Source organism: Ictalurus punctatus, chromosome 23 (genome assembly GCF_001660625.3).
Source record: "Ictalurus punctatus breed USDA103 chromosome 23, Coco_2.0, whole genome shotgun sequence".
Taxonomy (NCBI): domain Eukaryota; kingdom Metazoa; phylum Chordata; class Actinopteri; order Siluriformes; family Ictaluridae; genus Ictalurus; species Ictalurus punctatus.
The window spans coordinates 14,976,349-14,989,035 of NC_030438.2; the positions used below are offsets into that span (position 1 = coordinate 14,976,349).

The window sequence follows — 12,687 nt, forward strand, 5'->3', positions numbered from 1 at the left end:
TGTTGTCACATGAAAAGATATAATCAAATATTTACAAAAATGTGAGGGGTGTACTCACTTTTGTGAGATACTGTATATTGTTGACACAAACATTGCAAAGCACAGTTTTTTTTTTAAACTGTTTGATCTTAGATCTTTATTACATTTATTACATACATAAACATTTCAGACTGCGCCTTTAGAGTGTAGGGGAAAAAAGGACCTAAAAACAGTAAACACTAGCTCATTTATGTCTGAGAGAAGATTGAGCATATGAGAAACAACTTCATTTTACTCACGATATTAATAAAATTGCACGGATCCTTGAGCTAATTGCAAAACAGACCTATTAGAAATGCACTAATTAAAATTTTGTTTAGTGCATTCAATCTTAATTGATTTTCAGCCTATAAATTATTATTTAAAGAAAAAATCTCCTTCAACCCATGGCTGTGCTGTTCTGAAGGATTAAAAAACATAGTATCAGATGAAGTTCTGTTCTGAAAATGGCGCGGTTGCCAAATCTGCCACTTCACCCCTACAGCCTGCGTGTGGAATGAACAGAATCAGAAATGAACCCTTGTGTAGTATAGTGACTTTGACTGGTCACAGTTATAAGAACATTTAACAGTCACATTTATTTGGCGAAGCAAAGCGATTTAGAAGTGAGGCTCAATTTGGCGAAATTGCTGGAACACAGACGTGCTGGAAGACGGTGCTGGAACACAGACGCGCTGCGAGGAAAAGTCACGAAGCAGACGAAGAAGACCTGATACAGTAGAACGTGAAAGTAGTTCAGTTAAAACGCATGATTAATCAACGACGACGACCCAACATCAACGGGTAACAATCAGTTATCCAAATCAGTAGTGATTGCACATTTACTTTAAATAAAGAGTCATATAGTCGTAAGAAACGTATAGAGAAGGAAAAATGTATGGAGAAGGAAATGCATGCTTGAGAAAAGCTTGATTTCAAGTCGAGTTTTAAGGACTCTGTGAGTGTGCGTGTTAGAGATTACAAACGAGACACTATTCTGAAAGTGTACAAATTATGACTGGATTTCTTAATGAATTAAGTTTACTTGAGTACAAACTTTTCCGTTCCTTGAGTCTGGCGCACTAATCACACGCTCCCCATTAAGTCTAGAGTTGAGACAAAAGTTAGCGTGTGTGTGTGTTTCCCTGGGGCACCCATTTTAAATGGTTTATCCTGTAGAATTAGCAAATTCTGGAAAAGGGTGTGCTAACTTGCACTCAGCTGTAGACCTAATGGGGAGCTTGTGATTTGTGCAGTGGAAACCGTTAGTATACACTTTGTTATACCCATATTATCCCGTATTTATAAATATTTATTATATATAATCAATCTTGCACAAACAGCTGCATCACACATCTGCACTTTTTCACATATAGTACATAAAAAAATATATATATATATATATATATATATATATATATATATTTCTACTTCTATGCTAGTAAATTATTTATTTAGGTAACTGGACAGTAGTAAAAAAAAAAAAAAAAGCATTTCAGTGCATGTCGTACTGTGTACAGTTGTGTGTGTGTGTGTGACCTATAAAACGTGAATTTGATGGAGCATTTTGTATGTTCGATCATATTAGATTTTGTGCCAACACCACCAGTTTAAATCTCTGCTTAGCTTAGCTGCCATGTTATGTTGACCCATTTAGACTAGTGAACAAAATTGCAAGTTTGTGAACCGTTGCTGCAGAAAAGTACAAGATCGTCCTGATTTTGTGTCACCTGAATCTCTAGTGCTAGACGCTCTTGGCTGCAGTAAGCGTGCAGCTGATTACTGGACTTGAGCGAGGTAGTCTAAAGTGTGCAGCTTGTGATTGTGATTGTGTGGATCACGTAAACGTCCGTCTTCTTCAGTCGGTATTAGATGTGCTGTTGTGCTTAATCGAACTGTGCTCCCTTGCTTGTGGTTTGACAGAGAAAACAAATGGATTTGCAAATGAAAGTGTTCCTCAGGGCTACACGCTTTCGCTCGCTTCGCCATAGCAACATGGCGGTGCTCAGCCGTGCAGATTGCTGTTATCTCGTCCTGTTCTGGGGATACTTCAGTAGTTCAGCAAGCGTTGTTAAAATCTTCTTAGAGACTGAACTAGTTGTCTCAATAGGGTCAATGCGGACATAATCAATTTCTTAATGTATATCACAGCTGATGCAATGACTTACATAATATGGGAAAATCAATAAGATGTCGGAACGTTTTTATTTACTTTCAAACCTTGCCTAAAGCAGTCCATACAGGATTCCGTGGTTTTCAAGGGTTTTTTGTGATCGTTGTGGCCAGAAAAGCTTGATTTTGCTGTGGCTTTTTTGATTTTTTTTGTGGCTTCTGTGGCTTTTTATTGGCTTGTACTGGCAAAATCGCAATTGCAGGAAATAGTTTTGTACGGCCTTTCACAGTGATGTTTGTTGGTAAATGAGAACTTTTAGCTGTACTCATGTGCGACACACGTGAATCGAAGATGGCTTTGGCTGAATGTGTGTTGTAATAACGTCACATGACATGTATTGGCTCAAATGGCCCAAATCTGCGGAAATATTCTTAATTGTGGAGTTTCCTTGATATTGCATTCATTTCTGTAATCACAAAATCCTGGAGGGACTGCTAAAGGTGACATTAGGTAAATAAGGAACCAGTTCAACAAACCTGGCTGTAAAAATGGTCCGTCTGCCTAACGAAGATGTTTTAATCGCTGGTTTGCTAGCCAAGTCTGCGTTTCTAGCTTAGTGAATGTCATGCTTTGATCAAGGCTTTGGATATGTGAAATAGAAAAATGGACATAGATTCAGAATATGAAACGTAATGGTTTAGCCGTAGCATTTACGCTTTTTTGACGTGTTGCTATGGCGACGCTTTTCAGACCAAATTCACTCAAAGGCCAATTCACTGAAGTAGAAAGAACAACGGGTGCAAAAAACACATTTGCTTCTGATAGTGAATTTATGAGTCTCTGTCTTGTGAGCCAATAGAAATGGAGACCTTTGGTGACCGGATGTGGGCGTGTCCAGTGACGCGACAAATTTGAGAACAGTTAAACTTTATGCAAATTTGGAGTGACTTGGAGTAGAGACGACCAGTGGGGGTGAAGGCAGTAGAGCGCATGTGATCCGCCATACTGCCTGCGAATTGTTTTCGAAATGTTTCATGGACTCAGACAGTTCAGCGCTTTTGCCACAGATAGATGGCCGCAAAGGCAAAGAGCACACACTGATTCTCCTTCATCTTGTAGAAAATGATGCGCATATATATATATATATATATATATATATATATATATATATAATATATATTTTTTTAAATTAATTTTATTTTATATACAAACATTCTCCCTCCAGAATGTTTAATTTTATCGGCAAGAAAACTGGTTTGTTGTCAAAAGTAAAATGCTACCCACTGATACATGTTACTATGGCAACCAGTAGTCGGAACGCCTACTGGTGACTTCATAGTACAGGGACTGGCGACTTGTATGTGTGAATGTCCCATAACCAGGTGGAAAAGTGAAGCCAAAATGCCTCCGAGGCCCTCTAGTGGCTGTCTGTAGTACCATTTTTAGCCCCGCCCATTCCCATGTAAGTGAATAGAAAACAAGCCAAATGTGAAATCTTACATTTTAAGTTACATCTCTAAAAATAATTTTTGCGGATAACGTTCTGTCTTTGAACAAGTTCAGCTGACCTTGATATTTCCCCGATATTGATAAACATGTTTCATGAGTTATTTAATGATAAATTAAAACCCCTTCAGTATGCAGTATGAGTTCTAGACTGGAAAGATGGAAGCTAAATGCTAACATGCATGAAAGATGTTGTCTCACATGATTTCAAGTGCACTGTGCTCGGCTTATGATTTATGATGGCTGTAGATAAAAGCAGAGCTCATCACTAAATCCAGAAAAAATTAGCACTGTAAGCAGATTTTGGTTCTACTGAGGGATTTGAATATGCATAGGTGAGAGTGCTGTCCAATTAGTGTAATGCATCCTCTAAAGGATCACTCGAAAGTGTGAGTGTGTGTGTGTGTGTTTAGGGAGCTATTGTTCTCCAGTTTTCTCTTTGTTTAGGTCTTTTGTAGCAGGTTTTGCTTCCACAGAGTTACGCAGCCTTTCTCGGGTGGAGCGTCTTCCTCTCCTCTCCTCTCCTTTTTTTGTATTCTATCCTTCTCTCTTCAGGTCTCTTGGGCTCTGTGACTCCATTTGTGCTCCCTCTATTAACATCACTTTATCGTTTCCAGAAATTTCTTCCTCAGAACGTCACTGATGTCACCTCTAAACTCTGCCTCATTTTGTGACTTTTTCTCTGTCATTTTTGTGTTACTATTATTGTTGCTGCTGTGGTTGTTGTTTTGTTGTCTTAATGTTACCCCCTTTCCCGTATCCTAACCCCTGACACCTTCCATACTTTTTAACACTCCTTCTCAACACACACACACACACACACACACACCCTCTTACACCCATGTCCTCTGTGTTTGTGTTTGTATTGTGTGTGATGTCACCCCCCCTCCCACACTTACCACAATAACCCCCTTCAGAAGACATGGAGTCGACGACTTGGACAAACTCAGGTCTGTCTTCCTTTCTTCTCTGATCCTTCTTTACACCCTTTACTTCTTCCTCTTCTTCCTCATTCATGCCCATTACTGCTTCAGCTCAAAGAGGATCTGAAATGACTGTGTGTGTGTGTGTGTGTGTGTGTGTATATATGTGGCCACAATATCAGCTGTATTGTCTCACACACAATCTTGCTCATCTGGCCGTACATCTGGAAGTTTTGATGTAATATCCAGCTTTCATGGGTAAGTAGGCAGATGAGATGTAACTGAGAGCTGGAAATTTGCGCTTACATTGATTAGTTTGTTACAATGGCACCTGTCGAGGGGTGGGATATATTAGGCAGCAAGTGAGCAGTTCTCAAGTTGATGTGTTGGAAGCAGGAGAAATGGGTAAGGATCTGAGAGACTTTGATAAGGGCCAAATTGTGATGGCTAGACGACTGGGTCAGAGCATCTCCAAAACGGCAGGTCTTGTGGGATGTTCCCGGTACGCAGTGGTTAGTACCCTACCAAAAGTGGTCCAAGAAAGGACAACCGGTGAATCAGCGAGAGGGTCATGGGCACCGAAGGCTCACTGATGCGTGTGAGGAGTGAAGGCTAGTCTGTCTGGTCCAATCCCACAGAGCTACTGTAGCACAAATTGCTGAAAAGGTTCATGCTGGCTATGATAGAAAGGTATCAGAACACACAGTGCATTGCAGCTTGCTGCAGCGTAGCCGCAGACCAGTCAGAGTGCCCATGATGACCCCTGTCCACTGCCGAAAGCACCTACAATAGGCACGTGAGCATCAGAACTGGACCATGGGGCAATGGATGAAGGAGGCCTGGTCTGATGAATCACGTTTTCTTTTACATCATGTGGACAGCTGACTGGCAACAGAACCGGTGTTTGAAATTATTAACAATTTTGTTCATTGCATTATACGGGTTTGTTTATCATTCTGTGACAGTAGGGATGTTCCTTCACTTAAACATGTACAAAGTGAGCTAACTCACTATCCACACAATTATTTGACCTGCAAACTAAGACGATAAATAATTGTTCCACATCTTACATTTGTATGAAGCCTGAAGGGATGTCGCATTTCTGTGTGGTATGGGTATTTTCTCATGGGTATCTTGTGGCTACCAGTGGAAAACAACCCTTGTACACTGGATATTCTCCACTTTGTTTTCAGATACCTTTATAAATGCGATGCGAGCTACTTTTGACCCCTGTCATGAAGCCTACACTAACAAAACACTTTACAGCCCTTCTCAGAACTAAACATTTCACCCTCTCAGTTACAGTGCCCTCCACTAATATTGGCACCCTTGATAAATATGAGCAAAGAAGGCTGTAAAAAATTGTCCTTATTGTTGAACCTTTTGATATTTTGTTTAAAAAATTCACAACAATACTCTGCTCTCATGGATATCAAAAATTGCGAATACAACACAGGTTTATATATATATATATATATATATATATATATATATATATATATATATATATATATATATATATGCCAAGATAACGGCTCTGAGTCTTCTCCTATAATGCCTGATGAGGTTGGAGAATACATGACAAGGGATCTGAGACCATTCCTCCATTCAGAATCAGTCAGAAAAACAGCCCCCAAACATTAAAGAGTCACTAACATATTTAACCGTGGGCATGAGGTACTTTTCCATATGGCTAACTCTCTGTGTGCCAAAACCACCTCTGGTGTTTATTGCCAAAAAGCTCTATTTTGGTTTCATCTGACCATAGAACCCGATTTCATTTGAAGTTCCAGTAGTGTCTGGCAAACTGAAGACACTTGAGATTGTTTTTGGATGAGAGCAGAGGCTTTTTTCTTGAAACCCTGCCACACAACTTGCGGTGATGTAGGTGACTTCGGATTGTAGTTTTGGAAACTTTCTGACCCCAAGACACAACTAACTTCTGCAATTCTCCAGCTGTGATCTTTGGAGATTTTTTCGCCACTCGAGCCATCCTCTTCACAGTGCGTTGAGACGATATAGACACACGTCCAATTTGCAGTTGACTCTAACCTCTTAATTATTCCCCTGATGGTGGAAATGAGCATTTTCAATGCTTGTACTATTTTCTTATAGCCACTTCACATTTTGCCACACATCACAGCTATATTCCTTGGTCTTGCCCATTGTTATGAATGACTAAGGGAAATTTGGCCTGTGTGTTACCTCATATTTATAACCCTGTGAAACAGGAAGTCATATTTGAACAATTTCCTGTTCCTAGTCACACAGGTGTACTAAATTTTTTTAAAAAATATCAATGGGAATATACTTCAAATATATTTTTCTCATATGAATTCATAGAGGTGCCAGTAATTGTTGCACACCTATATTTAACAAAGATTTTATTATTATTTTTTATTTTTATAAATCTGTGTTGTTTGCAATTGATATCCATGAGAGCAGAGTATTTTTGAGAATTTTAACAAACGATCAAAAAAAATTCAACAATAAAGATCTTTTTTTTTACAGCCTTCTTTGCTTATATTTACCAATGATGTCAATATTAGTGGAGGGCACTGTACATGTTCTTGACCTAATCTTTGTTCTGCTTTATCCTATCACAGTGTACTTGCATTGACCATATAAATTGGCATTGGATAGATTATATTAACCTTCAACAGGCTTAATATAATCAGGTTTCAGTCATGCAGTCAGTGGTCACAAATGAAACCGGCTTCACATCAGTATTGCCAATAAGACAATATCGGTGAACTGCTGATATTTATTATCCTGAGGCATGTGAGATTTCTTGACGTTGTTTCTTGTCTAATTTAGGCTGTAATCACTCATTGACTGCTTTGTTTTCCCTCTTTTTTTCCCCCTCCATCTTACTTCACATCACCATCTTTAAATTCGAAAAGTAGAGAGAGAGAAAACAAGCCCAGAGAACAGAGATGAAGGTAGGCCAGATGGTTTTTTGGCGTCACTGATGCCCAAAAAAAAAAGAGATTTCCGGTAAGGAAATCGAGCCAGAATGTCGTTTTAATGGAAACTGTAATGAAAGAGACGCTACAATTAAAAAAGATCTTTTTCTTTCTATGACTAAAATACCTACAGTAAAAAATATCATCATATAATGAATATGAAGATATTAAGGAAAGCTAATTACTGTCCTTTCTATGATACTGAATTGGGGATATTTGATGTGATGCAGTTTTAGTGCATATAATTGAAAAACTGGTATGATTTTGACTATGCTAAATGACTTCAGAATTATTAGATCAATCAGATGATCATATTACTAATAATATACTAATTTGTTAAAAGCACAACAGCCTTGATATCAACAGGATTGATCTTTTTCCCAGCAGATTCACTGATTCAGCATTTTCTGGGACATTAAAGATGGTTTTGTAGATTGATTTCATGCCGAGCCGAAAATGAGAATACACAGCTTCTCACAGCTTAGCAGCTCGCACAATGCTCTGAATATTTTTTTTGTTATTATTATTATTATTTCTTTTTGAAATTAACCTGCTGAAATTCAAGACTCGGCAGAAAGAATGAGTGCTCCAGTAGAACATATTGTGGTTTTTTTTTTCTTTCTTGTTGGAGTAGAGTTTATAGCAAAAGCTCACAAAAAAGTGATGAAAGGGGATTTTGGGGGTCTTTTGAGTTTTCAAAAATAACGCTGGCCAATGGAAAATTCTTCTTAAGCTTATTAAAACTAGGGATGTGAATTGGTGAATAGGTATGCGTCTTATCTTTTTTTTCTTCAGTTTTTGTAATTGACTTAACAGTGGAGATTTATCTGGAGTCAGGAATGGGGAAATAGTCTAGATTGGGTACCAATATTTTGCCAAACATATGCTTTCTGCCATTGTATTAGGATGATGAAGGAGGCTTATTAAATATTTGACTTAAAAAATGCTACACTTACCTGTGCTTGTTCTCATTATGTAGCATTTTCATCAAATACTTGAATCGAATTATGGCATTACCTTCAGATCTGTCCAAAATAAGGAAGACATGCTAGTTTTTCTATTGAGTCTTTATCAGTCCTCATGCTGATCACACACCATCACATTCCCAACTGAGCCAGTAATAAAGCCTGTTTTAGTTTGCCTTGCTTTTACCATCCAAGCTTCCCCACACCAAGCATCATCAGGCTTTATAACCACTTTTTACCCCTCCAACACACAAACTTATACACACACTTTTTCACACGTACTTATCACTGTTTCATGTCCGGCAGGTGCTATGGATGTGGAGGAGAGGACACGGCAGATGAAGCTGAAGGTGGAAAAGTATAAACAGGGAGCAGGCTCTGACTCCCGCCTGGAGCAAGACCACCGCTCAAAGGCAAGTCACTGGATTTTTCATTTGTATGTTCATACACATGGCTCAACCACCTGTTCAGCTGCTCGTTCATGCAGATATTCAATCAGCCAATCATTTGGCAGGAGCACAATGCATGAAATCATGTACATACAGGTCAAGAGCTTCAGTTAATGTTCACATCAAACAACGGACTGAGGACGAAATGCGATCCCGGTGACTTTGGCTGTGGCATGGTTGTTGGTGCCAGATGAGCTGGTTTGGGCCCAACCTTTTTATTGAAAGAACCATGTTAACCACTGTTTACAATCATGGTGAGCAGAAAAGCTTCCCAGAATGCTCAACACTGCTATGATAGCAAGGGTAAAAGTACTCCAATAAAGAGGCCCATAAGTGTATATTCTTTGTATAATGCGCTATATATCCTTAGTGTACAACCAACACACATTATTTCCAGATGAAATACCACAAATCGTGATTGAGCAAGATTTGCTGACACATGACATGTGATTCAACACTCATTAACTCTCATGCCCACATGGATGACCCAGGCCCATGTGTCCTGCATGTCTGTTTTTCCCACTTGTGCATGTGAGTGAAGCATAAACGCCATAGAATTGCATACACATGTCACGCTTCCACAGGCTGTGCAACCAGACACTTACGTAAACCAGTTAGCAAAATTTTTGCAAAAAATACACACACCCCCCGCCACCCGTGTTTTTGGTTCCCTTTAGAACCCTTTACAGTTCTCTTAGCCTCATTTTGTAAAGTAGGCCAATATACAGTCATATAAAGTAGGTTAATATAATAACTTTGTCTAGGTAAACTCTGACCTGTGAAACCACAAGCCACAGTATTTTGAGACAATAGAACCCCTGTGGACAGGACTATGGTCTCATTGGTCCATTAAAAAAGTGGAGTAGGCACTAATTATTCATTTGAAGAGTATGTTTTTCACTTTTGTTTGGAACAACACTACATATGGTTGCCTAGACTTCACTTCAGAACGGACCACAGCTTATGTAATTTATACATTAGCAAAGAATGATATTTTAAATAACTGGTTCAATAAAAACAGCTCTACTAATAGACTCAAACCGCTTCGTGCACACAGGAGGTCCGTGTCTTGGCCAGCTTTCTGTTTTACCGTCCAGCTCGAGCAAAAGAACATCTCAACCTAATTTTGTAAAAATAGATTCCCACTTCCCAAGCATCCTGACAGCTTTGTTTAAACTCACCATCAAAAGCACCACACACAGTCTAGTTAATTAACAGCTTGTTGTCGTGCTTTTGCAAATTGGACAGCTCAGGATGATTTAAAACACACTTTTGAACGGCGACGCTAGGACAGATTGTCCAGTGGTCTTCCTAGGAACTCAAAGAATGGACTCTTACACGTTAAAAGATGCTTGGGGATGCACAGTCTGTTCTCTTCCTGCCAAATGAATCATGTTTGTGCGGTCTTGCATTGCCCAAACTATTTTGTTTGTTAACAAGACGAATGATTTGTTTGAGACTACTATTAAAAACAGCTTCAAGGAAAAACCTGTATCGGGAAGGACACTGTTTAATAATCATTGTGGTGGAGACAAATTGTCTAAAGAAAGACCTCTGTTACAAAACCAGCGTCTCAATGGCACCGTGATCAAAACATGCAGGACCTTTAATTTGAATTAGTTTGAACACTTACGCTGTGTACTTGAATTCAGAAACTGGAATAAGGATTCAAATAGTTATAGTCATAATGTGCTTAACTTTGGCAGTTTACAATAAATAACTGTTCAAAAATATGGTCAGGTGGTCAAAGAGATATATTTTATTGTATAATGCTCTTATGTATTTAGTGTTTAACTAAAAGTTCCATAGCAATTTATGTAGGGTAAAAAATAACTGACACTGGAAATTAAACTATTTAGCCTAATTAAACGTTGCAACATGAGCGAGTAATACAAAACAGGGTGGCAATATTTTTTATAAAAGCAAACTGTTGGAGTTTGTTTCTTTTTGTGAGGTATCCCTGGGTTACCAATTAAAGTCAAAACTTTGTTCCATAGAATTAATAAAGTGCGGTTTATTACTAAACTGTATTTTAAAGCGGTAAACCATGAACACAAGTTATATTCTGATTAGGTATTACAATTATTTTTGTGGTTGAAATTTATTTATTTATTTTTTTTTTTTGCATCACAATATCACAACAGGAGAGTTGAAACAAAGTTGATTATTTTCCAATAACACCATGTCCCAAAGTGTTTTATTCTTACTCTTGTACCACAGCAATTTCACAGCAGTTACATTGTTTTTATTAATTAAGGAACACAACGTCATACTTTATATCTGTTTATAGTTACACTTAAGGTTTTTCCAATGTCAGGAAACTTAGTCACAGCTTCACCTCTGAAAATAAATGTCTCCTCACAGAAAACTTCACTATCAACAGTTGCACTTGGACAATGTTATTTTAACAGGCAGAAGATTGTGTTTTAAATGCTCAAACAAAATGACTCTTCATTGTCTGATATGAAAAGATGTGAAAAGGGAAGTGTGACATGCAAGTACAGTGAAACTGACTTCCTCGATAGCTTTGGTGGAAATGTGGACAGATGGCAAGTGAGACAGAGAGAGAGAGATGACAGAGACAGCAAGTGAAATTAGTGTTAAAAAAAGCTGATACAAAAAGGTGATTTTTCATCTTCATGTTTCCTCTAGGTTTCATTTGCATTCACACCTGCACTCATAGAAAAAAAAAAGGTTCTTCAAGTGTTCTTTGAATGATTATTCGTTGAATAATTAGTCCTAGCTTACTAAAGAGGTTCTACTTTGAACCTCTAGGGAAATACTCTGTTGTGGATGGATAGATGGAAGAATGGATGGATCATTGGTTGCATGGTTGGAAGATGGTGGATGGATGGATGGATGGGTAGGTAGGTAGATGGACGGATGGATCAACTGTTGGATGGAAAGATCACAACATGATGGATGTATAGGTAGGTTGGAAGAAAGAATGGATGGATGGATGAAGATAAATTCACGTTAGTTACATTTCTCATAGAGCATAGCATCTTTGTAAAAATAATAAACTTTATGATGATGGATATATGGGTAGGATAGATGGATGGATCATTGAGTAGGTGGTTCAAGGTGGTGGATGGATAGATCAACTGATGAATAAATACATCATATGATGATGGATGTATGGGTAGCTTGGATGGATGGATGAATCATGTGGTAGATGCATGGGTCAACTGATGGATGCATAGATCACAGAATGACATTGTATGGGTATGTTGGAATGTAGGATGGGTGGATAGATAGATGGATGGAGTGATGACTGGATCATTGGTTGCATGGTTAGAAGGTTGTGAATGGATGGATTAACTGGTGGATGGATAGATCACACTAAAGACTATACTGTATACATAGCTAAGTAGAAATGCTGGTCTGACTGTATCCTTGGTTCTCTCCATAGCATTCTGGCAGGGATGGGAAACACGGGATGGACAACCTCTCGGCCAAATCTTCCGACAGCGACGTGAGTGACGTGTCCGCTGTGTCGAGAAGCAGCAGTGCCTCTCGCTTCAGCAGCGCGAGCTACATGTCTGTACAGTCGGAGCGGCCGCGAGGCAACCGCAAGATCAGGTGAGACATGCCCAAAGGTCAGGGGGATGTTTGCCAGAGATGGGTGAATTGGTCAATATTCAACTTTATCTGTGGATAAGGAGCGGTTCCGGGGTTGTCTACGATGAAAACCCCTGTTCTTGTTTCCTTTATTAAATCGGGAAATGCTCTAAGAATGATTCATTT

General features: G+C 38.7%; 1 protein-coding gene across 16 annotated transcripts in view; it reads left to right on the top strand.

Annotated features, from left to right (window-relative positions):
• Nucleotides 1-12,687, top strand: part of rims2a (regulating synaptic membrane exocytosis 2a) — a 208,532-nt gene that overhangs the window by 148,788 nt on the left and 47,057 nt on the right. For 12 of the 16 annotated variants that reach the window (XM_053674994.1, XM_053674997.1, XM_053675000.1 and 9 more), the window contains 3 exons: nucleotides 7,464-7,502; nucleotides 8,798-8,904; nucleotides 12,353-12,522. In XM_053674994.1, the coding sequence (XP_053530969.1) occupies nucleotides 7,464-7,502; nucleotides 8,798-8,904; nucleotides 12,353-12,522 (316 nt within the window). The remainder of the gene's footprint in view (nucleotides 1-7,463; nucleotides 7,503-8,797; nucleotides 8,905-12,352; nucleotides 12,523-12,687) is intronic. The other 4 variants (XM_047150365.2, XM_047150370.2, XM_047150371.2 and 1 more) reach the window with 1 other exon arrangement.